Source organism: Pithys albifrons, chromosome 13 (assembly GCF_047495875.1).
Source record: "Pithys albifrons albifrons isolate INPA30051 chromosome 13, PitAlb_v1, whole genome shotgun sequence".
NCBI lineage: Eukaryota > Metazoa > Chordata > Aves > Passeriformes > Thamnophilidae > Pithys > Pithys albifrons.
The window spans coordinates 22,114,301-22,140,768 of NC_092470.1; the positions used below are offsets into that span (position 1 = coordinate 22,114,301).

Below are 26,468 nucleotides of genomic sequence, written 5' to 3' on the forward strand. Positions count from 1 at the left end.
TTTTCTTGGCTTTCACATTAAAGCCACGTTGTGATACCATTAGGTTGTCACTAGTTCTTATGCCAGCTCACTCACCATTTTCTTTGCCCTGGACCCTCACTCAGTTCAGTGTTCTGCTTTTCTCTATTTAGCAGTTTTGTCAGTTTGAACCTAGTTTACATTTGGGCTGAGCATCCTGCATGCAGCCCTTGCTCTTTCTTCCCCTTTTCATCTTTGTTCCAGTATCAACCCTCACGTTACCTCTCTCCACTTCATGTACAGTTCTCATGCTGTGTCATGTGTTCCCTGCCAGCTTGTTGCAGTGTGAATTTACTGGGTTTGGGTTTTGTTTTTTGACAGATATATTGATGATTTGATGAAGCTGAAGGCTCAAAGAAGTGCAAAAGGAAATGAATTTATCACATGGAATGATATCCAGTCATGTGTTGATCATGTTAACAAAGTTGTGCATGAAGAACATGAAAGTAAGTTTTTCTTTCTGCTCAATTCATGCTAGACTGATCTAGCTTATAAGAAGTGCTAAAATTAGATGCATGTCAAGACAAAAACTTACTGACTTGTGCTTGTGTCATATGTTAGATAACTAGGAAGATCTTATTTGTGAACAAGACTTGGTGGTCTGTAATACAAAAGTCTTGATTGCAGAACTGTTAATGGAGAGATCAGGCAATCAGGAGTGTTTGTGGTATTGAAGTCAGTATCTCAAAACTGTTTGTTAGTACTTCCAGTGTAAATTTCAACCCTTTTTTGGATTGAAAATGCATTGTCTGATGTCAGTGACTAGGATTAGTGTGGAATCTTGTAATTTTGTTTCAATCCCCAACATTCAAAGATAGATAGTGTTACCAAAATCTCTCAGTTAGTTGTAGCCCATGCTACATCTCTGAGTGCTCCAGCCTCCTTCCTTATTTGCTGCGTTCTTTAGAGGATATTTTTCTTGAAGTCTTATTCTCTCTTCCACTGCAACCTTGCCCTTGTTCAGGTTTTCCTCTTCTTTTTATTCCTTCATTTGAATGTTCATTGGCCTTTTTACCTTCACAGTATTTAGTGGAAGTTCCAGAGCCTCAGTTCAAGATCCTCTACTCTTTATCTCTGGGTAATTTGACCTGCACATGCAAGATAAGCTACCCACCTTTTGCTGATGACTCTCAGATCTGTAATGATGTTAGATGCATTTCTGTAGTGGATGAGGAGCTTGAATGAACAACAGAAAGATGAGTTATTTCCAGGTCTTATTCTCAGTTCTTCAACTCCTGCCTGTATTAACCCTACTTCCAAATTACAGCTTCTTTGAAGATCAGTATTGCAAATATTGCACCTTAGAAACAGGTTTTTTCAGCTACTTAGATTCAGTGGTAAATCCACAGATATCCAAGAAAGTTTATTCTTAAATGCTTTCTATTCAACAGCGCCTTTTTTTTTCTTAAAACATTTGATACAGCTTTTTCAAAGAAGACATTATCTCATCCGTTTGGTGCCATTCAAATTCTAAGTTTCAGGTACTTGGACCTAAATCTCAAATTAGGGTTTTAATGGGAAGTGGTTAGTTAGTTTGTTTACTGTTTGTTGCATCAGGACATTAGAAGCTTTTATCAATAGGGTTTTTAACACTATGTATGCCTTCTAGTTGTTCAAACCAGTGTTATAAAAGCTGAAATGACTGCTAACTGACCTTCTGACTTGTACAAGAGGAGTATGCTCGTGTAGTCGTTGCCTTTTAATACAGAATATTGGTAAAGTGCAAAAGAAAATCCACTAATGGAAGATGTGTGGAACACTTCAGAAGTTACAAGTGTCTGACACAGATCACTGGTGAGACTCCTGCTCTCTGGGTGTGGGGAGCATTTCAGCTCTCATTAGGAATTCACTGCCAGGTTAATCTGTCAGCTGCATCGTCTGTGTCTCCCCTGCAGTTTACACTGCCCAGTGGTCCATTACAGGACTTCCTGAGCTGGAGCACGGGGACCTGTTCTTGCATTTTTGTAAACGGTGTGATCCGGGAAAGCATCGCACTCACTTGCAGACATTTGGTCAGCAGCCCTGTTTTGAAGATAACAGGCAGAGGTGTAGTACAGACATACATGTACAGTACTAGGCTGGACAGGGCTTGGAGCAGCCTGGTCTAGTGGAAGGTGCCCCTGCCCATGACAGGAGGGCTTGGAACCAGGGGACCTTTAATGTCTCTTCTGGCTCAAACTGTTCTGTGCAGCAATCGCAAGTACCAGAACTTAAATACTTGTGAAGAAAAAAAAATTACTGATGCAAGCTGAAAACTGTGAGTGAGTGTTAACCTAACTTCTATGCTTCTAAGCCCTGCATTTTTTTTAATTTCTATTTTTCACCAGTATTTGTGTTAATAATGTCTTTTATCAGTGATAAAAGACTGGGAATTAGCTTAATTATGAAGATTTCAGCAAAACAGAAAATTTGAGTAATTTTTCTTTCTCTAATACAGTATTACTTGATTTAAAATCCAGAGTTGAGATGAAGGAGGCCTTGAAAATAGCACAATTAAACAAACTTATTCTTAGGTAGACCCTTAGGAGGGTTCTGTTTCAGATGGTTTTAATTTTCTATTTTTTTTCTTCTCAAATTCATAAAGGGATCTTAACTTTTGTTTATGACCAGTACTGAAAACCTCCTGGGTGGCACTTTATTTCAACCCATCTGTGTGATATTAAGCTCAAAACCTTGCATCATAAGGTAGGAGAGATTTGTCACAAGTGTGGAGGTGAAGCTACGTTTTATGTTGTGCACTGAGACAAGCAGGTGTCTTCTGCCACTCCTTGTTGTCTACTTGGTGAATTGTGTTTCACCTTGGAAAGCTTATACTCTAGAGAGGGTTAAATTTGAAATTAAAAGTCTCCTGTCTTAGCTAACTTGCTTCCTGCATCTCCAAATAGACTCTGGGTTTCCTGTTTGAGTCATACGGGCAGATTTGTTGAAGCCACACCAAACAGGGACTCACACTGGGGGTGCACACACCAGTGCTATTTTTGTAGTATCTTTTCCATGTAAGAGGTCGCAGTGGAGTTCTAATAGTCTGTGTAGTCCCAACATCCTGTTTAACACTCTTTATGCTGTAAAAAAAGGTGCAGAAAATCCTGTAATTTTTCTCCTGGGAAATTTCTTAATTCCTTGGTCTGCTTCATAAATGTCCTTATGCAAAGATACTTTTTATTTCCTCTATATGAATAAGTTAAATTAGTCTGAGAAGGTCCTCAAGATGTATGACTATGTATTCTTTTTCATTTCCACTATGCCTGTGAATAGTTTCAAATTAAAAAATGCTTTCCAAGGAAGAGCTGTAACATGTTGCTGTTCCATGGAACATGCCATGTCCCTATTAGCAAAGTAATCAGAGAGAATTGCTACAGAGATTCTGTGCCCTTTCCTAAGTTCTCATATCTGGTTTTTGATAAGAACCGTGCCATCATTTTAGTGACATGGTTCTTGCCATGTCCTCAACATACATTTTTCTCTAAATCTGCTCTGTTCAAATAAAACCTCTTTTCTAAGATATTCTGGTTTTTGCATAACCTTCTGTTTTGTGAGTTTCTTTTGTAGAAGAGTCAGTGTCTTTGAATACAATAACAAATGCTGGAAATCCACACACTGAATCCTTTGTTTTTTCTAACAGTTCTCTCTGTTCTGCACTGATCTAACCACGACTGGATCCTTTTTAAGCCAGGAGTTGAATTAGGTGAATACAGGGCCCATCTCAGCCTGAGTTATTTTGTGATTTGTAGGAAGTGGTTGCTGTAGATAGGACATGTATGATGTACTTACTGTTTGTGTTTAGCTAACTGTAAGATGCATCCACGTCTCTGAAAATACAGCTAATACCACACACATACTTAATAAAAGACTTTTCTAAAATATGAAGTTATTGTGGTTTTAAATCATACTCCATGCAAATCTTTAGCTTCCTGTGAAGATTTCTTTCTGGAGAAGCCAGACCCTTGGAATACTGTGAACTCTGGCCATTTGGGCTCTGATAAATATTTTCTAGTGGCTCTGAGCCGGATGTCTGAGGACTCAATTTTGTCCCTGCATATTGTCTCACTCAGTGATTTTTTTTCTTTTTAACTTTATTTTTTTTAATTACAATGTCCAGGAATTATGACTGCTTCAAGGTGCTGAAATAGTCTTGCTTTCTCTACTAGTAAAAAATGTTTTATGTTAAAAATATTGTGGTTCCTGGCTGATACTTGGTTTAGGAAGGACTAACCGCACTTTCCTTTTGAAGCAATGCTTGTGATTATTGTTGACCAAAAATGGAACTTTGTCTTTCTTCCTAGGGATTTTGGCCATTGGTCTTATCAATGAAGCTCTAGATGAAGGGGACAGCAAGAAGACTGTTCAAGCCTTACAGATTCCTGCAGCAAAATTGGAGGGTGTAGCCCCAAAGGTAGCACAGCATTACCAGGATACGCTACTTCGAGCCAAGCGAGAGAAAGCACAGGTGAGTACAGTTAAATGTACCTCTTGAAAGACCTTTATATCTGTGCAATGGAATTCTTACTGCTCCTGAAAATCAGAAATCAAAACTGGCAGTGGAGAGCTGGGCATTCTGTATACCTTCAGCTGATCTTAACCAGTCAGTTTGGATCTTTCTGTACTACAGAAATATTTGCAGCTAACAAAGTGAGTCTTCATGAACTCCAGAGATGGGTGTAAGGACATTAGGTGCCTGTGATGGCTTATTACAGCTAATCCTGGGTCCTCAGTGAGATGTGTACCTTGTTTGCAGAAAAATAATCTGCATCACCTGTTTGTTCCAGGAGTATTGCACTTCTGAATGCAAGTTTCCTGCCAGCTGAAGTATTTTTTTCTAAGGTTCTTTATTAAATGTAGTCACAGATGTAGTTATATATGGCAAAAAGAAATTTTCTGAAAGTGGAAAAATTTGTTAAGTGATACATTAGATAAAATATGTGAAGCAGCATGCATGCTACTAGCAGAATGTATGCTGATGCCTCTTGTTCACTGGGTGACACTTTCATAGCTTACGGTTTCTTTGAGTAGTGGTTGTCATTAGCCAAGGACTTCTGCCTACTTGTACATAGTTGCAGCTTTCACCAACTGAAAGGGGAAGATGGAGAGACGAAGAGCAAGTTTCATATTAGAGGTTTAAGGTGTAAGCAACTAATTTTTGAGTAGTGTGCACAGGACACTGATCCCCCCCCTATTTACAAAGAAGTAGTAGGCATCTGTGCTTTCAGTGGCTTGATAACATTTTGTTTTCCTTTTCTGCTGTGGACCTCATTGCTCTAATAGCAATGCACAATTTTGTGTAGAGACTAAGATCTAGGTTTTCCTCAACACTTTTTATTTGTTTGCTTTTGACCACAGCTAAACTCATGTGATGGCAATAGCTGAAAACTGTATGCGTTTCTGATGAAAATCACTAAACAGCTTTCCAAAGGGCCCTGACAGGGTTAATGTTCCTCAGGAACTCATTTCGTGCTGAAGCATTTCCTCCTGCTGAGTCAGAATGAAGTAATGAACTCTTTTTTAGTGTGTGCTTAAACTTGTGCCAGGCTGTGCTGGTAACTTCTCAGTTGGTGTGAAATTACCTTGTTTAGGCATAAAATAAGTAAAGGGCTTCTCCCAGTAGCATGGCAGTAATTTCCAAAATAAAAAGATCATATTATAAAGCAACAATCTGGGGGAAATAATCACTGTCTGAAGTCAAATGTTGCAGACTAATGACTTTTGTACCTTGGGGCCAAGGGGGATTGTCCTTCACCTCACGACGTTGTTCAGTTGCTTATGTGAATGGGAAGTGTGATTGATGCATGTTTCTTTGTGATGAGGAGTGAGAGAGGAAGAAACAGTAGGCCCTATGGTATGTTACACTGTACCTTGTGGAAAGTCCTGGAACAGTCAAAGGCATATGGTGGCTTTGGTAGTGTTTGGATTGACTTCTGCTGGTACACAGTACAGATACAGTGATGATTCTCCCCTGCTCCCTGGACAGGAATTTTGCTGTTGCTGATACTTTTGTGGGACTGTCTGGCTTTCAGATGAAGTCTGCCTGTGAAAGTCATGTTAAACTCTTGAATGCAGTATGATTTAAACAAGTTAGTTTCAAACTTGCCAAAACCGTGGGAAGAATACAGAAAGCATGCAAGGAAATGTTCATTTTCAGTCCAGTCTTAAAGCTCTTGAACATTGTAAATAGTGGTTCTTTTGTGTGATTGTTATTCCATACCAGAACTAAATGCTTCCTGTGTTCTGTTTGTATGAGGAGAGCTACCAGAGGGGTGGCAGTTGCATCTTAGCAGTTCTTTCAATAGTTACCCACAGGAAATATCAGTGGGTGGGGAGAAGCTTATGCTTGGCAACTGCTAGGTCATTGTTCTTCATGTGTATTTTGGGACTTGCTAAACACTTGTCTCTTTCCTTTTCTCAAATTTCTGCATGTAACATTAGCTCATTAGATTTCACAGCCAAAACACAGGATACTTGTGTGATCAGTGCTCCTTGACAAGCAATCTGTTAAAGACTTAAAGCATGGCTTTGACTGCTGTCTGTGTCCACCCAGCCACAATACATACGGTGCTTTTTGCTTTGCCAGTTTGTACAAGCTTGTGAACTTTCGTGGACAGGGACAAGAGCAGCGTGATGTGAGATTACTTAACCAAAAGGTTTTTAGTTTCTACAGACAGATGTGCATTGGCAGCTCTGTGGAGTTGTTCTCTTGAAGGCCCAACTTCCTGGGAAGTCATGTCCTCTTACCTAGTACGGCTTTAGGACTGACCAGTTCCAAGTCCCTAGCCCTCTGTCTCTGCATCTCAGAGTGATTCCCATTTGATAGAATTTCTTCTTTGTTCTGTTTCATGAAAAGAGTTTTTGACTGGGAGAAAGTACTGAGCTTGGTGATGGCATAGTAGTCTCCTCCAGTCACAAATGCACATGATACCCTTCTATTGGAGTAATTTAGGAAGACTGAAATCTTATCCCCTCTGATATGGAAAACTACTGTACTTCCTATTGTTGAGTATGGGTTCTTTTACTTCGAAAAATAGTGACACTTCTCTCCTCACACGGTGTATATTTTTATTGTTTTCTGTTCAGGACACACAGGATGAAACAGCTGTACTTTGGCTAGATGAAATTCAGGATGGGATTCACAGGGCTAACAAGGACACAGAGGAATCCAAGAGATGTAAGTATTATCACAGGTTATTGCAATTAATACCTATTACCAACCAAATACTGGTTACTTAAGGAAAAGTTGGGAGCTAGAAAAGTCATGTAAATGTGGCAAAGGAAACCAAACTATTAGTAAACAACCTCACATGTTTTTCAAATACAAACAATGCTACACATCAGTGATACCCACCTTTGCTCCTTAGTGCAGTTTGCAGGTGGACTGGCTGACCGTTTGTTACATCCCAGTCTTTATAAGCATGTAATTCCCGTCTAGAGAAATGATTAAGTAATTGCTACTCCTGAACTCACTAACTTTTGGTTTGTTTGTTTTATTTTGTTCCTGACAAGTGCTTTTTCTTTAACAAAACATGACGTTTTCCCAAGTCTTGTGATATATCCTAATGGCCTATTCTCTGTGTTTGCTGTTTGTTTGCTGGATACCACATGCTTTGGAGAGCTTGTTTTTATAAATGTTTAAAATGCAATATTTTTCTGTTTGCATTTATTTTAAATCTCTAATTTTCTGTTTACATTCGACATTTACCAGTCAGCTTGTTTAGCCTGAGTCATACAGTGTTAGTGCTGATTAGTTTTGCCCTTTATAGTCACCTTACATTTTTCTTCATTCTATTTCTATGTCTCTGGTGTGCTGATGTGTTGCATTCCACTTCCAAAACTTGCAGTTTAATGTTAGGCTGGTACTTAAAGTACAAACGTGTGCGCTCAGTCCCTTCTGATTTTGATTCGAATAGAGCAACTGTATTGGAAACAGAAAAGTTTAATCTGTGTGTGGAATTTCTGGTGCTTTCTTAAACAAGTTGTCCAAAGACAGTGTGGAATATCTGTCCTTCAAGATTTTCTAAACTGAGTCATACAAGGCCCTGAAGGTAGCCCAGCTTTGAGAACAGGATTGGACGAGATTGCCTTCTAACATGAGCTTTAATGAACCTGTGTATCAGAAGTGCAGAGTTCCTGGCATGGTTGATTCCTCTAACCCTCTCTCTGCAGAAATGAGCTTTTTTTTTTTAATTTGTGCCTTGTCCATTTGTATTCTTCATTTACAGATGTGGTCAATCAAAACTTTTTAGTGAAAGATACAATGAATTTTTGGAAATCCATGGCCTGGTTAAGTTGTTTTTAATGACATTATTTAGTCAGTGAATTCCCTGTCAACTGCCTCTCCCCCCCACCAAAAAAAAAAAAAAAGAAAGAGGCCTCAGGGAGAAATAGAGCAGAGCTTTTACCTATCCATCTTACTGTTTGTTCCCGGAAGTACCAGAGCAAATTTTTTTCCACTATTTTTCCCACCTACCAAGCATTTTGGCAAATCAGCAGCTTGAATGTCATGCCAAGGAACACTTGGTTAAAAACAGGATGAGCCTTTAAGCCTGAAAAGATCTTCAGATAGCCTTATCAATCCATGTAGGAATAGACATTTTTGCAGTCTTACCTAGTGCTGAAGATTACTGTATTTCATGTTGGCTGTATCAGTGGTACTTCTCTGCTCTTGTGACTATGTCTGCATTTGAGTTGCCATTCTGGAGTACCCCTGAAGGTGACATATGGTTCCTTTCTCTTCTCTGCTCTCTTTTTTCCCTTAGTGAGGTTTTTGACTTGTTTACAAACTGCTCCATGGTTTTTTTGCTAGGGATAGTGGTACTAGTTGTTGAAAAGGCCCCTTTTGAGTTGTGTCTGGCTCTGCCTGAAGAAACTACTTTAATTTAAACAGATGTCAGAGGAGAGCTGTAACTTTTGTGTCTTGAGAAATTCTGGTGGTAAAACAGCACCATACTGAGATTTGAGGCACACAAATTATGTGCTGTCAGGGGCAGTACTACATACGGTTGGACACTCTGTGTTGAAGAGGCCTCTATGCTGCAAGTTATCGGATGGATTTTTATTTATATTTTGTATTTATGTGCACTTATTTGTGTATCACACAAACATCCCAACTATAACGGTATGTTCAAGCTGTCTTGCTCTGTTCTGCCAGTGTGTGTTTGCTGAGTCACTAAGCCCCTGACTGCTAAGCTAACCTGCTTCCTGGTGTTATCCAAGTCTCCTTAGGAATTCTGGCCATTAATGAAGCAGTAGATCATGGGGATGTCGGCCAGACCCTGAGTGCCTTGCGTTCAGCTGATGTGGGGCTATATGGAGTCACTCCAGAATGTGCCGAGACGTACCAGCGAGAGCTGTCAGAAGTCAAGAAAAGAAAAATGGCAGCAGGTACACCTTCGGTAGCTAACTTAGTGAAATAAATTCAAGATTATTGGATGCAGAATTGGAACCAGATGTAAAAAAGGCCCTGGCGAGAAGTCTTGTGTTATAGGTGGCAATTGTGGATGCTTTGTGAACTAAGTGTTTTAAAAAAAAATGCAAATAGTATAATGTTCTCCACTGTACAATGTGTTGTGTTTAGGTGGTTCTCATATGAGGTCATTACTTCTCTTGCTTAGAGGAGAAGGCATCTGTTACGTGGATTTCCTATTTGTAACATTTGTATGCATGAAAGGTGAGACACTTCTGTGGTTTTGAGACTTAGGCTGCAGTTTCTGCTCTTAGGCGGCAATGACAGTGAATGGGTGAAACACTGGGTGAGAGGAGGCTATCATTATTATCATAACCTGCAGACCAAAGAGGGAGGATGGGATGAACCAGTGGAATTTGTGCAAAATGACCTACAGCTGTCACGGGAGGAAATACAGGTAAGACAGATAACACATGCCCTTTCTCTGAGAAGTTGCCGCTTCTACCATTCTCACCCCTAATGCAGCTCTGAGGTAGAATGCTTCAATGCTGTAGTCACGTTAAAAAGCTTTGTAACTCATTTGATTCACTGGACATCATCAGATTGTGTGTGTCTAAACTTCTTGTCCCATTTCAGAAAACTTTTTCCTGTCACTAAAAGAGCACTGGACCACAGTGTCACTGTTTTTTGAAAGGCAACTCTGAAGTTCCTTGTAAGCACAGTGTGGAGAGCTGATGTAACATCTTTTTTGTATCTCTGCTTTCTTTTTTGTGGCTCTTTCTCTCATAACGTGAATTCAGAGCACCATATCTGGTGTCACTGCAGCATATAACCGAGAGCAGTTGTGGCTGGCAAATGAGACCCTGATTATGAAACTTCAGGCTTGCTGTCGAGGATATCTTGTTCGGCAGGAATTCAACTCAAGAATTAATTTTTTGAAGAAACAAGTCCCAGCAATCACTTGCATTCAGGTAATGATATTCTTTAATTACGTTTGAAGCTGCAGTTGTTTTCTATACACAAGCTTACTGACAGTTTTTATTAAATTCAAGCAGTTACAGCACACAATGAGTCTTTGCCTCATTTTGTAAATTGTCTGAAGACATTCCATTTTTCCAATGAATTTTGGTATATTGTTTGCTTTTATGTTTCATGTGTAGTTAGTAAAGTCTTCTCATGTAGAACTGGACAGAGAAAAACTTACTTGAGGAAGATTTACTTATTTTTTTTTTACAAGTTATAAGTTTCAGTGTTTTGGGAATAGGGCAATATGAAGTGTGTTGTATGTCCTGATAGTGGTGATACCGTCTGATGCATTACTGCTGTAATTCACCATTAATTCAAGAGAAACAACAGTTTTCAGTATTTGTGAGCAGGATTCTTCTCTTCAGATTTGTCCAGGGATTTGAAGGATTGAGGACCTAAAAGAGATGATGGGATAATTCAGCATGAGATGGGTATCATTTACACGACAGCAATAAAAAAACCTCCTTCTGTGGTGTTGTAACTGAAACGTCTGCAAATGAAATAGTTGCTTTGCACTCTAATATGACTATTATTTGAGCAATATATGTCTGTTTATTTCTGCCTAAGTAGCACATGCTTTGCCTGTATATTTAACAAAACCACCAAATTCACTCCCTGCTCATTAAAATAATACTCTCTCCCATTAAATGGAGTCCAAAACTCTTGCCTAATGTCTCTTTCAAGTGTTGATAGTGGTGAGTCTTCTCTGAAGGCTTAAAATGTTACATCCCTGTTCTCACCAGCAGCAGCATGTAACACATGATCCTCACGTTTAACAGTTTCTGTAAACTCGAGTGTTTTGCTATATCCTTGATCCCTAACTGTGTTTCAGAAGACCCAGAATATTCATGGGGTAGTTTCAAGTGTCTCAAGATTGCAGTTGGGAAAATAGTTAAATGCTTCACACAGTGTATCTCTTGATAAGACAAACATGTCTCCCTCATGTTTTATTTAACCAAAAGAGAAGTCAGAAGCCAAGGAACATAACAAGGCTCAGATTTGCAATTACTTCTTCTTAATTAGAAAAGTGAAGTGTGTGTGCTTGTTTTGTTTTCAGTCTCAGTGGCGTGGCTACAAGCAAAGGAAGGCATATCAAAGCCGTTTGGATTACCTGCGAGCACAGAAGGACCAAGTAGTAAAGGTAGTGCAGGCTCCCTGTTGACTGTTTTGGTAAACCTGGGTAGTGAACTTTGTAAAAAAGGTTTCTATCTGAGTGTTTTGGTTACCCTTTAATAGATTCAATCAATGACCAGGATGTATCAAGCCAGAAGACGTTACAGAGATCGTCTGCAGTATTTCAGAAACCATGTAAGAGGCTCTCTTGTTAAATGTATTCTGTACTTGACCTTTGTACTCTTTCCAGAATGATTTCAAATGCTTTTTTGATTTTTACATCCTAGATAAACGATGTTGTAAAAATTCAAGCCTTTATCCGAGCAAACAAAGCACGAGAAGACTACAAAACCCTCAGTAAGTGTTGCCAAGATGATGAAACTGATGTGCCTTGAATCTCTCTTTGTGAGGGATTGTAGAATCATAGAAGAGATGGCTTAACTCTCTTAGCCTGTCTCCATAGGAGAGATGCTGCAGCTATCTGATCATCTTTGCAGCCCTGGTCTGGACTTGCTCCAGGGCAGGATACAGTACTGCAGCTGGGGTCCCACAAGGGCAGAGCAGAGGGAGAGAATCACCTGCCTGGACCTGCTGACCACACTGCTTTGGATGCAGCCCAGGATGCAGTTGACTTTCTGGGCTGCAAATGCACATTGCTGAGTCTTGTCAAGCTTCTTGTCATCCAACATGGTGTTGGTTGTGTGATCTGTAACATCAAGACAGTTTTGAAGAGTGATTGGGATGAGCCCTTGGTAGGGCAGTGCAGGAAGTAGGTACTTCTTGAGGGTGAAGGAAAACTTGATTCTAGCTGTTGCTTTTTCTGTTGAGATACAGAACTCTGTATTTACAGTTAGCTTTGATGGTGTGAAACACCCTGTGCTAATGCTGCCTTTGTTCTTGTTTGCTTCTCTTACGATTTTCTCAAGACAAGAAATGAAAAAATGTCAGAATCTGTTTAGACTTGGTGGTACTGATTTAATTGTGGATGCTTCTTGATGTGCTCTTTAAACACATAAGGCACAGGGCATATATGTACTTCTCTTTGCCATCCCCTGGTGTTTTCTTTTTTCTTGCGTATTTTTAGTTAATGCTGAAAGCCCACCTATGGCTGTGGTTCGGAAGTTTGTCCACTTGCTTGATCAGAGTGACCAAGATTTTCAGGAGGAGCTTGAGCTAATGAAACTGCGTGAGGAAGTTGTAACCTTGATCCGATCCAATCAGCAACTGGAAAATGATCTCAATCTCATGGACATCAAAATTGGGCTGCTAGTCAAAAACAAAATTACATTGCAGGTAAGAAATGTGCTGGTGGGACACCAGCTACAGATTGAATTGAGCCCAGTAGCGTTAGTATGGAGAGCTCCTGGCCTTAGATGTCAGTTGCTCAGGCCCAGTAGAAGACATTGCCCCAGACCTGCAGTTTTTACTCCCACTTAGTCCAGTCCACTAATTTAGTAGGTATCCCTAGAAGGAAAATTAGGAGGAGAAGAAACAAGACCTGAAGCCAAAAAAGGCAAACACCAGACTATCTGGATCTAATAAGTGCAACAGATTTTGTGTTTGAAGGCTTTGATAACTCTGTTTTGTTGCTCCTTTGTGGTTAAACAAGTCACCTGCCACAAACTTGCAGTGAGGAGGATGACTTTGGAGGCAGGAGACATGCCCATGCCACTTGGTTGGCTGTTGGTTAAAGAAAATCCCCCCCTCTATCACTTAGTACCAAAACACCGAAAAAGGCTACAAGAGATGGAAGGTACTTCAAGTGGAAGTTCTTGTCAGCTTTTTGTGTGGTCCTGGATTGCATTACACTAGGCTTTGGCTTTTCCCCATGCAAAATCTTAATGAAATTTATCTTAGAAGGAAGCTGCAGTACTTCGCTGAGGCATGCAATGAAAAGTGCCATTGCTGCCTCAGTATGTAGTGGTAGCAAGCCAAATAAGTATGGAACAAGGTTTTAAAGTTGTAAGTCCAGTTTAAAACAGGAAAAGATTTTCAAGCATCTTTAGAATGCTGTGAAAAGTAATTGTGGTCAAGAGAGATTAACCCCTCTAAGGTTTCAGGCAAATTCAGGAAGTCAGGGACAGAGCAGAACATGTACTTCAGTCAGAGAAACTGCTGCCTTAGCAAATCAGGCTTCACTTTAATAGCCCTAGGCATACCTTGACCCTGCCTTTCCACATCCAAGAGAAATAGACTGTCAAATGCAACTGTTTTCCAATATTGCCTGTTAGAAACTTCTTAGAGTGCAATTTATACCTATTTCTTTCCAGGATGTCGTTTCTCACAGCAAGAAACTTACCAAGAAGAACAAGGAACAGCTCTCTGACATGATGATGCTGAACAAACAAAGGGGAGGTTTGAAAGCATTGAGCAAAGAGAAGAGAGAAAAGCTGGAAGCCTATCAGCATCTGTTCTACCTACTTCAGGTAAGCAACGTCTTATGCCGCTCAGTAACCTCTTGTCATAGAGGCTTGTATGTCTTAGCACAAGCTTTCCTTACGCACTGTAGTTTTCACAGAACCATTAAGGCTGGAAAAGACCTTTAAAACTCATCAGATCCAACTGGCAACTGTTTGGAGCCACCTTACTTTTCAGAAACACTGGTGGGGACATGCACACTAAGGAATTTTTCTTGTTGTTGTAGACTAACCCAACCTACTTGGCCAAGCTGATTTTTCAGATGCCTCAAAACAAATCCACAAAGTTCATGGATTCTGTCATCTTCACACTGTATAACTATGCATCCAATCAAAGAGAGGAATACCTGTTGTTGCGACTTTTCCAAACAGCACTGCAGGAAGAGATCAAGTATGTGGTAGCATATGGCGCATTCTTGCTGTTGAATCAGTTTGGGCAATTTCTTAAATTGAGGCAGTTTTCATGTAAAGTGTCATGCTAATAATGTAGATAATGCTGGTCTGTCTCTTCATTGTTCTCTCCCCATTTTGTATCTGTTAGTGTAGGCTATAAAAGAAAAATCAAGTATGTCCGTTGAGGATCAGGGCTTTTTGCTTTGATCAAGACTTCATTGCTCCACATGGCATCTACTTTTGATCTGATGCAAAGTCATGCTAAAGTTCAGTCCAATCTCAATTCTCCAGTGTCTGATTATAAACACCTCCAACAACCTGCAGACTCATGCTTTACAAGCCAGGGAGAGAGCCAAATCCAAGCTCTCTGGATTTCCAAAAGTTGATGTGCAGTCTGAAAACAGGAGGCTTTATTATTTGGCCTTTCTATTTCCTGTCACTGTTGGAAACTCTGGCTGAGTTCGGACACATTTCGTTAGATTGGTTAGGCCTTAGGACCTTGGTGTTACACGACTTCAATTCTTGACAATGCAGAGCAGTATAACTTGCTGTGAGGAAGAATGCTCAGTAAAATTTTTTGGCAATATTTTTAAAGCACGAAGATGCTATATACCCTGAAACAAATAACTTCTAATGAAGATTTTTTTTTCACCCTTAAATTCATGCTTGGAATAGTAGTCCAGGGAAACATAGACACTGACAGAGTTATGTGTACCTCATGTTTCATATAGATTCTTTCTCCTTCAGATCAAAAGTAGACCAGATACATGAAATTGTGACTGGGAATCCTACTGTTATTAAGATGGTGGTAAGTTTCAACCGTGGTGCCCGCGGTCAGAATGCCCTGAGGCAGATCCTGGCACCAGTTGTGAAGGAAATAATTGATGACAAATCACTTAATATCAAAACTGATCCAGTGGATATTTACAAGTCTTGGGTAAACCAGATGGAGTCTCAAACTGGAGAGGCCAGGTATGGGACTTGCTAATGCTGTATTTTTCTAAACATTGCTTAGCTGCTTTGCATTGCTTCGTGAATCATTCAGAACCATCCTTGGCTCCATTGCATGCATCTGTCCAGTCCAACTGATGCTTTTCCGTCTCCTCAAGATGGCTTTCATCTGAGGGTTCTAAAGATCATACTCTGATGGTGGTGTTGCTGTGATACTATTGAAAGAGAATGTCAGGAGATGGAAGAAGAAATGCTCTTTGGTGTTTTCCTGTGTTGACTTGATAGCTAGATATGAGATGCCCTCTAACCTAAAAGAATTCATGGTAAGAAAAAGTATTTGGGAATCGCTTCCACATCAGTCCATGTTCATGTCATATATAGCCTGTGCAAACAGGTACTATTTGCAAGCCAACGAAACATCTTTTGCTGGCAAAAAGCATGATATTGCAGTTTTCTGAGTCCTAAAATCCTTCTAGTTATTACCAGCCACTGACAACAATTGTATTGTGCTGCGTGATTTTGTGTCATTCTGGTTTCTTCCAGTGCTTGTGATTTCCTAGAACTGGATGTTTCTATTGTGTCATTGGGGTTTTTTAACAAACTTAAAAAAGCAAAAGCCGTACAGATGAGTCTTTCTCCACTTAAAACAGTCTGCAGTCATGTATCTTTGTACACTTTGTGCAAAGTGATGGATGTGTTAAAAATGCTGGTGAAGATGTGTGTTCAGATTCTTCTCTGTACGTGAGATTTAGGATGTGCTTTTATGAATTGTCAGCTTCATCTGTCTGTGTTCACTGGAATACTATGCAGTAGTTTTAGCTGATTGAAAAAACATATTTGGCACAGTTTGCTACCAGTTGCACATTATATTGATTTTATGGATGCTGTTCTAGGTCCTGCTCGTGTCCAAGTTTTTATCACCTTAGTACTCAAATGTGTAGCTTTCTTTTTCACCAGTTTGCAGCCTGAAGTACCACTATGTGTTATGGTTGGTGCTTTTATTGCCTAGTATGCATGCTGAAAAAAAGATTCAGTTTTGAGTTAGCTGGGCCTTTTCTCGCAGTGACCATTGCAAGGGAAAGTAAAGGAAGTAAAAGAAAAAAATTTCAGCTCTCACAGTGTCTAAAAGGTTAATTAAAGGCAATGCATAGCTCTTGTCAGTGAACATAAACCTGTTTCTGTGCCAGGCTATAAATTCTTGAAATGTGCTAGCCTGAGTAATATTTACCTTTCTGTGTTTGACTTTTTCAAATAGCAAACTGCCATATGATGTCACGTCTGAACAAGCTCTAAGTCATGAAGAGGTCAGGACGCGCCTGGATGCCTCAATCAGAAACATGAGGACAGTGACAGACAAGTTCCTGTCTGCCATAGTTAGTTCAGTGGACAAAATCCCGTGAGTCTGATGTACCACAGTGTTACCCCTGAGAAGGTGTTGGTGGGTTTGTGCTTGCAGCAGTCTCACTTGACTTTTCTTTCTCTCAAAGTTATGGAATGCGTTTCATTGCTAAGGTCCTAAAAGACTCCCTGCATGAGAAGTTTCCCGATGCTGGCGAGGATGAGCTTCTGAAGGTGGGGATCTGAACACCCTTGTGAGTGATTGTCAGCCAAATTGGCTGTGGCAAGCACATTGCATTCTTCTCTTGGTTTGGGTGTATGTGTGGAAAGCAGTGCGTAAAACCTACATAAAGCTTATTTATTTACCTCTACAAATAGGAAATATTTCACATCAGGCTATCGATGTTAGCTTCATATACATCACCTGAGACATAATGTATTGTTTAGAAGGAGGTATCCTGTTGCTTTGGCTTTGCTTTAAATATCTTAGGCATTGGATCTTTTTGATTTCCTGACTTGGGTTACTGTTGCTCCTAGAAAGTAAACCTTGATTTTACTAGTATGATCACAGCCAGCTGCTCCTTCCCTAAAGAGACAAGTTAAAAGGTCTGTATGCAAAATTCTGATATTCCTAATTCCCCTATCTCTAATGCTCTAGAATAGTTTGACAGCAATATCTAGAGAGTCACTTCCTGTGATGTCTAGTCAGTTCTGTATTTTGCATTTCAGTTAATTTTGAGAACTAAAAGGATCCTAATAGCAGGTGCTCTCAGATGAGTATAGCTTTGGAGTTTTCATTGAAATTTCTTTGGGTTTATGGCTTTTAGTAGTTGTGAAGGCCTTTATGCCCATGAATGCTTAACTTTTTAATAAAACAAAGTTTAGTTCTTTGAGTACTTGACATCTCTTTGAACTTTTCTGCCTCTACTTCATTACAAAATAATTGCCAATCTGAATGCTGTTTTCTTCTCTCTTCTAGTTCTGTGCTTTCCCATTTTGAGACATCGGTTCTTTCTATGCAGGTGAATTAATTTCTTCCATCTGTAAATTTAGGTGGAAAACTGCGGTTTTTGTTAATCTTTGTGGAAACAATGTAACTGTCCACGAGAAAGTCAAAACTGCAGTTGTGTGCAATAACTACTTGTTGAATTTTTTTGCAACGAAAGATACCCATGTAATATACTATTGTTTTTGTCCTGCAAGTTCGAAAGTTACTAATTCAGTTTCTTTCACGGATGTTTTTTTCTTATTGCTGGTAGTAAACAGCCTTGACTGTTATTATCCCGTGGCATAATCTGTGAGAGTACAGCAGGGCCTTGCACAAAACAGTTGTCAAAAATATGACCTCACTGAAAACAGTTGTTAATTTCTGGGACTGCATAGCAACGGTGGGATTTTTTTCTGTGTTTTCAGCTGTTTGTTCAGACCCCAGTCTCTTCTGTGCATTTAAATCACATGGCAAGCAGGTGAAGCCAAGTTTCAGTGACCTGGCCTTCTATAGATGAGCATACGATGTGAGAACTATTGCTTTAAATCAGCATGTTGGGTTATTTCCTTTTCATAGCTGGAATTACTTTTGGCAAAATAGCAAATACAAGTTAGAATATTCTTTGTGAGCATATGATTAATGTGATAACCTTTATTTGTAGTTACTTGAAATTTATTGCCGCTCACATTTGACAAGGTAAATTGGATTTTTGAAGCATCAAATGCCATTTGTCTGCTGTACTTCTGATTTTCTTTCATCTGGGTTAAATGCTTTCCCAGTTACTCTCACTGGGGGTCTGTGCCTGCATATGTTGCTGGCTTATAGGAGAATTGTTCTGAAAGAGAAAAGGGCTTTGGAACAGAAATGGAAAGTAATTTCCTCAGTTTAGCTTCTTGGTCTGCCATTCTTCCTCACTCCTTTTTTTTGTTGGAGGTGGCAGCCAATGCTGCATGCTTCTTTAAGAATTAGCTCTTGTTCCTTATTGAAACTGCATTCTCGGGTTCCTCTACACTGTGGTCGTTCTGCCCTCTGTTAGACTGACGCAATTGCATTGGATTCTCCTGATAGACTGTCTCATGCTCATGTCAGAATTCCATTGGTAACTTGTAATATCTCCTGTCCATACATTTTCATAAGTTCTGAATCTTTATGCCCAAGGGTATCTGCTGCTATATTGTCCTGTGACTAGCAGCACTCACTTGTTCCTCTTTGTGTTGACTGTCCTATTGCATCTTAATGATTTCTTTTTTTTTTTTCACGCTGCAGATTCTTTGGGGTGGTGTATGCTTCTCTGCAGCAGCACAGGAGAGCCTTTGTCTTGGAAGGGGGCTTTGGCTTACAAGAAAATGATTTATCAAAGCGCAGAGTAGTTTCAGTACAATTCAGTTGGGTCCTGTACTATCGTTAATTGATGCATTTCTTCTCAACTTTTCCCAGATTGTTGGCAACTTACTCTACTATCGCTACATGAATCCAGCCATTGTCGCACCAGATGCATTTGACATCATTGACCTTTCAGCTGGAGGTCAGCTGACCACAGACCAACGCAGAAACCTGGGTTCCATTGCAAAGATGTTGCAGCACGCTGCATCCAATAAGATGTTCATGGGAGACAATGCTCATCTAAGCATCATTAATGAATACCTGTTGCAGTCGTACCAGAAATTCAGGTAGAAAACCTTAGCTAATTAAGTCGAGAAGTTTGGCAGAGGGTAGCATTGTGAGTATAAAGGGAAAGTAATAAATTTATTTTTTTAAAAATATCTCTGTCAAATAGGCAATCTCTTAAAAGTAAGAGATTTCACTACCATAAGCATCAGTGACAATGGCAGATAAAATGTGTACCTGAAAGGTATGTTAATGAAATTGCAAATTCCAGTGTCTTGATTTAGGAGTTTCCAAAATAAAAGTTACCGTTGCACGTATTTATTGTGGTACTTTGGACATGGACAACCAGAATGGACATACATTCTGTCACTGGTTCCGCATGAAAATCTAGTAGTACCTTTATCTGTTCATGTAGTTGAAGTAAGCTTTTGTTCAGGAATTTTCTTCTTATACCTCTCATGTTTTGGAAGAAAGGTAACCAGAGGTTGCTGGGGCAAGGGGTGATAATGCAGTGGGAGCACAAGAATGTGTGAACAAGGTGACTGGAGCCATAGACTAGCCGTCTTAATACTGAAAATGAGCAAATGTCAACATGGCCAGTATCAGTAATTGAATTTGCTAGATTGGTACTGATGTGTTAAACTAAATCTGACAAAGTATAGTGTCATAATGTACCATAGTTTGAAGAGGAGAGCCTGTGTTTGAGATGGTCCTGGGGAGTTAATGCTCTTGATACATCACGTCACTCTTAATGTCATACTGTTCTTCTCTTCTTTGTTCTGAAGGCGTCTTTTTCAGGCTGCCTGTGAGGTTCCTGAATTGCAGGATAAATTTAATATTGATGAATATTCTGACTTGGTGACTCTCACTAAACCGGTTATTTATATTTCTATTGGTGAAATCATCAATACGCATACTGTAAGTATACATTAGTCACAAGCTGCTATTTGTAAGCAGTGTTTAAAGAGAAAATACTCCTTCTGGCTGAACCACGAAGTTACCAAATACAAGGCTGAAAGTTGTCTTGATTGTAGTGTGTGAGGTTGCTGATCTAGAGAATCAAATAATTTCATTATGGCTTCACTAACTTTCCTTTGAAATCATTTGAGTATGTGATATTGGCACACCTTTGAATGTTGATTTTGCTGCTTTGGAGTTTAGTGAAATAAGTTGTTTTTGGTTTTTTCCCCTAAAAGATACCAGCTTAGAGTAATAAAATTTTACTGTCTGGAAAAGAATGTATTGTTAACAACTTCATTGTTTTTTCCTTCATTTAGTTGCTCTTAGACCATCAAGACGCAATTGCTCCTGAGCACAATGATCCAATTCATGAGCTGCTGGACGATCTGGGAGAAGTTCCTACAATTGAGTCCTTAATAGGTGGTCTACTTTATTCTGCTTAAGAGATACGTGATAGTACCTTAAATGACGTAAAGTGCAATGAAGACACTGTATAAGCAGTGATCCCAGGTCATCTGGGAGGACACGGTCTAAAAAGCAGCAGCTGATTTGTTACAGCGTATTCCCTCTGCAGAATTTACTGCTTTGAAACAAACAGGGATTCTTTCTCTTCTCTCCACCCCCCTCACCTCACCCCACACTACAAGTTTCTAGAAGACAGATGGATATTTTGATATATTTTCTTTGTTCCATTACACTGGAGCCATTTGTCTGTGTCCCTGTTCCAACTTGTTTGCAAAGATCTGTCCTCCCTTCTGGAAACCTGTAGGTGTTCCTTTCGGAGTGCTATAATGAATGTATTACATGGTGTGTGTTCCTTTAGGGATCTTTGGCGTATGGACAAGTAACTTTTTTCTCTCCTTTGGAGTTTTTTCTGTAGGAAAACTAGAATTTTTTCCTCTTCTGATTGAGGGAAGAAGGAACTGACTTCACAAATCTGTGAAACGCTTCTAAAAACCTGAGCCGCAGTTTACTGCTTCAGGCTATAACATACTGGAAAGATGCACAAATCTTTCCTTGATTTCTATGTTGCAGCTGTTTGAAGTCAGAAATCTAGTAGTGGGGGAGGAAGGCAAACAGGCAGTTTTTGGAGAGGATGCTTTGACAGCAGACATTTACCATGAAGTCACCTGATGAAAAAGGTTGGCACTTTTTAAAGAAACGATTGCTAGCACATTTTCTTCCAAGCTCGGGCAAAGAACAGAAGATAACAAGTGTTAGTTACCTGAGTAAACCTAGATCTTGGGTTTAGCTAGAACTTGCCCTCCTTCCCCATTTAATTTCTCCTGTGTGCATTCTATCGCTGTGGTTAATGTGTCAGAGCTGAATCTTTCTGCAGCCCTTTAAAAAACAGGGAAGCTTAGTACCAACTGTTCTGGTGAAAGTTCAGACATAGTTAGAGCAAGAAATTTTTTTTACAGGATAGCTTACTTTGTTTAATAGAAGATTACAAGCTTAGTTACCAACCAGAGCTTTGCTCTTAGCTTGGAAGATTCATTTTAATGAGGGCATGGACATAGGGACATCATTGTATTTTTATTTCTAAACTCCTTTTGGCAGTTCAGCTACTCTTCTCAGTACAAAGTGAGATAGTGAGATACCGAGATACAGTGTGGAATACACATAAATGTTTAAGGCATGCAAAGTGTTGATTTTGTGTTGTGTTTCTGGCCAGTGCGCTCTCTCAGATTTGTTAAGAAAAAGTCTGTAACATATTCAAGATGATGTCTTAAAAGTTGGGTTTGGCTTTTGAAGTGTCGTTTTGATAGTATAGGCAGCAGTCTAGTTTTTCTGTAGTCCGTAATATAGGGGAAAATTACAAAGCCCTAGCAATCAAGAACGTGAAGAATGTAATTTAATCTATTAACTCTTTCTGTTTGTCAGGGGAAGGATCCGGAAACGTTAATGATCCCAACAGGGAAATGCTAGCAAAGACAGAGGTTTCTCTCACACTCACCAACAAATTTGATGTTCCTGGTGATGAAAACGCACAGATGGATGCGAGGACGCTTTTGTTGAAGTAAGTAAGGGTTAACTACCTGGTATGTTTCTCCAAAGAAGGAGCAACTGGAACTTTCACAGTTAATCTGCATGTGAAAATAAGAGAAATGAGGCATAATTTAAACCAAAGTGGGACTGTTACTCCAAGTACACTGAGCTTGTGGCCGTGTCCTTTTCAGTGCTGTGGCCTGCCTTTTAGTAGATGAAGACCAATAACCTTTTTTTGAGAAATATAGGTGTTACTAGTCTAATGGAAAGATAGCAGTGGGATGTCATGGTTTTCATTATTGCCAGACTCTTTGTTTTGGAGAACATTGTACTAATTATTGACTCTTGGCCAGTTTTAAGCAAATTCCTGTTGCTGAGATGGATAGAGCAGTGACCTGACATTCAGATACCTGGTCTGGTGCATTCCTGCTCAGATGCTAGATAGTTTAATTGAAAATTCTTCAGGTCAGCTTGTACTTGGCCTAGACAGACCAGTGAGCTCCCAGAAGAAAATTTTGTTTCCAAAAATAACTTTAAGCGGGCCACTTAAAAGATACATGAGTATTTTCCTACCCACCAGAAGAAGGTGACATTGATTTCAAAAATAAAGATTTACTAGATACACTTGTAGTCATCTCAGTGGTGGATGATGAGGAAGGTGTGCATGTGATTCACTTTGTGTGATGCCAGAAGTAATTTCAGCCTCATCTCAAAGTAATGAAGATGCTGTTTGCTTTCATTGTGTGGCTCAAGGATAGAAGTGCCTCAGAACATGCACTGACTGCAGTTATATACTAGCTGAGATCAAGGAATGACCCTATCACCAGATTGGAATTCGGGATCTGCTTTGTCTCTGCTACCATGAATATGAGAAAATAACCCTTTAGAGTTTTTTGATACCTGTTACAAAGCACTGAAGTGCACTTGTGGAAAGATAATATTACAGACCTTTTCTGGTTGCACAAATTCGCTGTGGTTGTTGCCTGCTTTCGCCTTGAATGCAGCTTCTGTGGTCCACATGGCTACAGGGGCTACCTTGGAATATAAGGGGTAACATCCTTGCTGTTCAAGGGAGTGCTGGGGAGCAAGTTGCATGTATTACACAGAGAAACCTTTCTGGGAACTGATTTCCAATGACTCACTGTCAAAAAAGTAAAGTGCTTCTCAGAGTTCTGGTCTGCTCTAGCCTGAGACTACCTGAGTGCTCATCCAGTGATAATCTTACTTTAGGTAAATCCGTAATGTTGGTTTTGTTGCAGAACAGAACAGTGTTGAAGGTCTTTCTGTTGAAATCTCCTTGATTTATTTGCAGCACAAAGCGTTTAATTGTTGATGTAATCCGCTTCCAACCAGGGGAGACGCTGACTGAAATCTTGGAAACTTCAGCTACCTCAGAGCAGGTATGAAGTTGTTTATCTGCATTGGTTTTAGACTAGAAAATGGTCATCTATCTAGATATATACGTGGGTATACGTGGGACTTTGCATTTATGTCTTGCAGTGAAGCTGTCTCCACTGGTGGTGGAGCAGGATGTAATGACAATAAGGTATATAATAGAAGCAAATTGTATGTGTTAATCTTACTCCACCACTAGTTGCTAGAAGCTGTTTATCTAGAAGACCATTTTAGATGGCAGGTAGGCTTCTGCTGGTTCCTGTGTGTGGAATATGTTCATCAAAATGCAATTCATTGAAGTCAATATGGGAGTCACATAGCAAAACTCTTTATCCTGTGTTCTGCCAGAGGTCAAACTATCTGTTTCTGCTTCTTTGTCACCTTAAAAAATGATCTGCTTATGAACTTTTAATTTTCTGTTTTCTTTTTCTAGGAAGCAGACCATCATAGAGCTATGCAGAAACGGGCCATTCGTGATGCTAAAACTCCTGATAAGATGAAAAAGTCTGTCTCTGTAAAGGAAGATGGCAACTTGAATCTTCAAGAAAAAAAAGATAAAATCAAGGCAGGCTTGAAGAAGTTGACAGAACTGGGGACAATGAATGCCAAAAACAAATACCAGGAACTAATCAATGACATTGCAAAGGTAGTGTACAATTTGGTGGTTTCCTAGTAATTCTGAAGTTTTCCCACAGTTTGTAGTGTCGTGAAACTGCCCTGAGTTTTCAAGAGGAGTAAGGTTTGTAGGAGCTAATTTAAACCTACCTTTTGTTACAGCATTTCCACCTCTAGGCATCTGGGAAGTCCTTCATAGGATGTTTCTGCTCTCTCAAATGACTATATTGCTAGGTTGTCAGGTACTTTAGGGAAAAACTTAATAGCTTGGAGGGGAAGTCCTGATGTGTGATCTTTTTTTCTGCTCCATTTTGCTATTTGAAATAGTACCTCTACAGACCTGTTCACTTAAAGAAGTTTTGACTGTAACTTTAATACATCTTATGTGTTATTTTTATTTAAATGTACCCATTCAAGAATACCTAAACACTAAGGCAGGGAGTGCTGAGAAAAACTTTCAGAAGAGATCCAATACTGTTGTACGTTGCTACACTGACAGTGTATTTTATATTACATGTTTACTAAAAATCTATTTGAGAAATGTTATGTAAGTAAACAGACTAAATAATTGCCTTTAGGGATCTTTGTGGAATTTATCATACGATGGATAATGTGTATAAAAAATTAAAATATCAGTTGATGAACACATGATATTTTTGTTCAGGCATTAAAAGCAACTGATGCTTTATGGCTGCCGAACAAATCAAATAACCAAGTCTGTGTGCTGCTATGGTTGTAGTCATGATTTTGTAAGTTAGTTTCCTACCCAGTGGTGGCAAAAATGCTGCTTTCTTTTATATCATGTGCTATCATTGCCCGCTCCAGTCACTGGAACTGGGACAACGTTGAAGTTTGAGAAGACAACAAAAGGTTGAAATGTGCTGCTGTGTAGTGTTGGTTAGTTCCACAATAGTCATCACAGAGAAGAAGCTGTGGCCCTTAAACTGGGGCAAGTGCCTCTAGCGTGAAGCAAGACGAAGCAAAATTAAATAGTGTGTTTCAACCAGTCTGTGCTCTAGGCCTGGGCAGCTTGAGGGCTGGAATAACTGTTAAAGTGTCTGCCTGTCTTTCTGTGCTGTGTAGGATATCAGAAATCAGCGCAGATACCGTCAGAGAAGAAAGGCGGAGCTGGTGAAGCTGCAGCAGACGTACAGTGCCTTGAACTCCAAAGCTACTTTTTATGGGGAACAAGTAGATTATTACAAAAGTTACATAAAAACCTGCTTGGATAACCTGGCCAGCAAGGGGAAGTAAGTGTCTGGAAACAATAACTGTATTATCACAGAATGGTTTGGGTTGAAAGGGACCTTAAAGACCACCTTGTTCCAACCCCCCTGCCATGGGCAGGAACAGTTTCCACTATCCCACATTGCCCCAAGCCCTGTCCAACCTGGCCTTGGACACTTCCAGGGAGGGAGCAGCCACAGCTTCTCTGGGCAACCTGTGCCAGGACGTCACCACCCTCGCAGGGAAGCTGTTGACTGCAGTTCTTTGTGTGCGACCATCTGGTCAAGTCCTTATCCATCAAGTGGTCCATCCATCAGATTTGTGTCTCTCCAGTCTAGAGAGAAGGATGTCATGCAGGAGAGTGTCAAATGCTTTTCACAAACCCAGGGAGATGATGTCAGTCGTTTTCCCTCATCTGCAAATGCTGTAACCCTGTCCTAGAAGGCCACCAAATTTGCCAGGCACCTGAGTGAAGGCATGGTGGCTTGTCATCACCTTGTTTTCCATGTGTCATAGCATAGTTTCCAGGAGGATCTGCCATTCACAGAGGTAAAGCAGACTGGCCTGTGGTTTCCAGTCAGTGGGAACTTCACTGAACTACCACATTTTCTCAAATATGATGGATAATGGCTTATCCACTTCTTCCACCAATTCCCTCAGGACTTGCAGATGCATCTCAACAGGGCCCATGGACTTGTGCACCTTCAGGTTCTTCAGATGGTCTCAAACCTGATGATCTACAGCGTGTGGGTCCATGGTCCTAGAAGTGCTTCTTACAGAAAGCACGTGTTGCTAAGAATTTTAATGCCAAAGCTCAATGCTCCTTGGCCAAGCTCTTTTACCACAGTGATAATTTTAGGGAAGGGATCTCAGCAGCACTAGGAAAATACAAGGAGAGATCACTGCCATGAATGGGGCCAAAAAGACAAAAGACTTCTTGGTCCCTCTGGGAGAAGAGAGTGTAGACAGTCCAGGGGGGTATGAAGCAGTTTGCCCAGATAATGCACGTGCTGCTCAGTCAGGCTGTCATCCTTCTTAG

At 40.0% G+C, this 26,468-nt stretch overlaps 1 protein-coding gene across 1 annotated transcript in view; it reads left to right on the forward strand.

Annotated features, from left to right (window-relative positions):
• The window catches only part of IQGAP1 (IQ motif containing GTPase activating protein 1), a 58,052-nt gene that overhangs the window by 26,804 nt on the left and 4,780 nt on the right, over positions 1 to 26,468 (forward strand). Inside the window, exons 14-35 of the mRNA XM_071568168.1 lie at positions 340 to 464; positions 4,302 to 4,465; positions 7,084 to 7,174; positions 9,220 to 9,387; positions 9,724 to 9,866; positions 10,210 to 10,380; positions 11,493 to 11,576; positions 11,672 to 11,743; positions 11,836 to 11,905; positions 12,633 to 12,841; positions 13,819 to 13,974; positions 14,193 to 14,356; positions 15,106 to 15,330; positions 16,565 to 16,705; positions 16,797 to 16,881; positions 19,073 to 19,305; positions 20,029 to 20,161; positions 20,521 to 20,623; positions 22,088 to 22,223; positions 23,505 to 23,592; positions 24,021 to 24,233; positions 25,286 to 25,452. Coding sequence (XP_071424269.1) covers positions 340 to 464; positions 4,302 to 4,465; positions 7,084 to 7,174; positions 9,220 to 9,387; positions 9,724 to 9,866; positions 10,210 to 10,380; positions 11,493 to 11,576; positions 11,672 to 11,743; positions 11,836 to 11,905; positions 12,633 to 12,841; positions 13,819 to 13,974; positions 14,193 to 14,356; positions 15,106 to 15,330; positions 16,565 to 16,705; positions 16,797 to 16,881; positions 19,073 to 19,305; positions 20,029 to 20,161; positions 20,521 to 20,623; positions 22,088 to 22,223; positions 23,505 to 23,592; positions 24,021 to 24,233; positions 25,286 to 25,452 — 3,141 coding nt within the window. The remainder of the gene's footprint in view (positions 1 to 339; positions 465 to 4,301; positions 4,466 to 7,083; positions 7,175 to 9,219; positions 9,388 to 9,723; positions 9,867 to 10,209; positions 10,381 to 11,492; positions 11,577 to 11,671; positions 11,744 to 11,835; positions 11,906 to 12,632; positions 12,842 to 13,818; positions 13,975 to 14,192; positions 14,357 to 15,105; positions 15,331 to 16,564; positions 16,706 to 16,796; positions 16,882 to 19,072; positions 19,306 to 20,028; positions 20,162 to 20,520; positions 20,624 to 22,087; positions 22,224 to 23,504; positions 23,593 to 24,020; positions 24,234 to 25,285; positions 25,453 to 26,468) is intronic.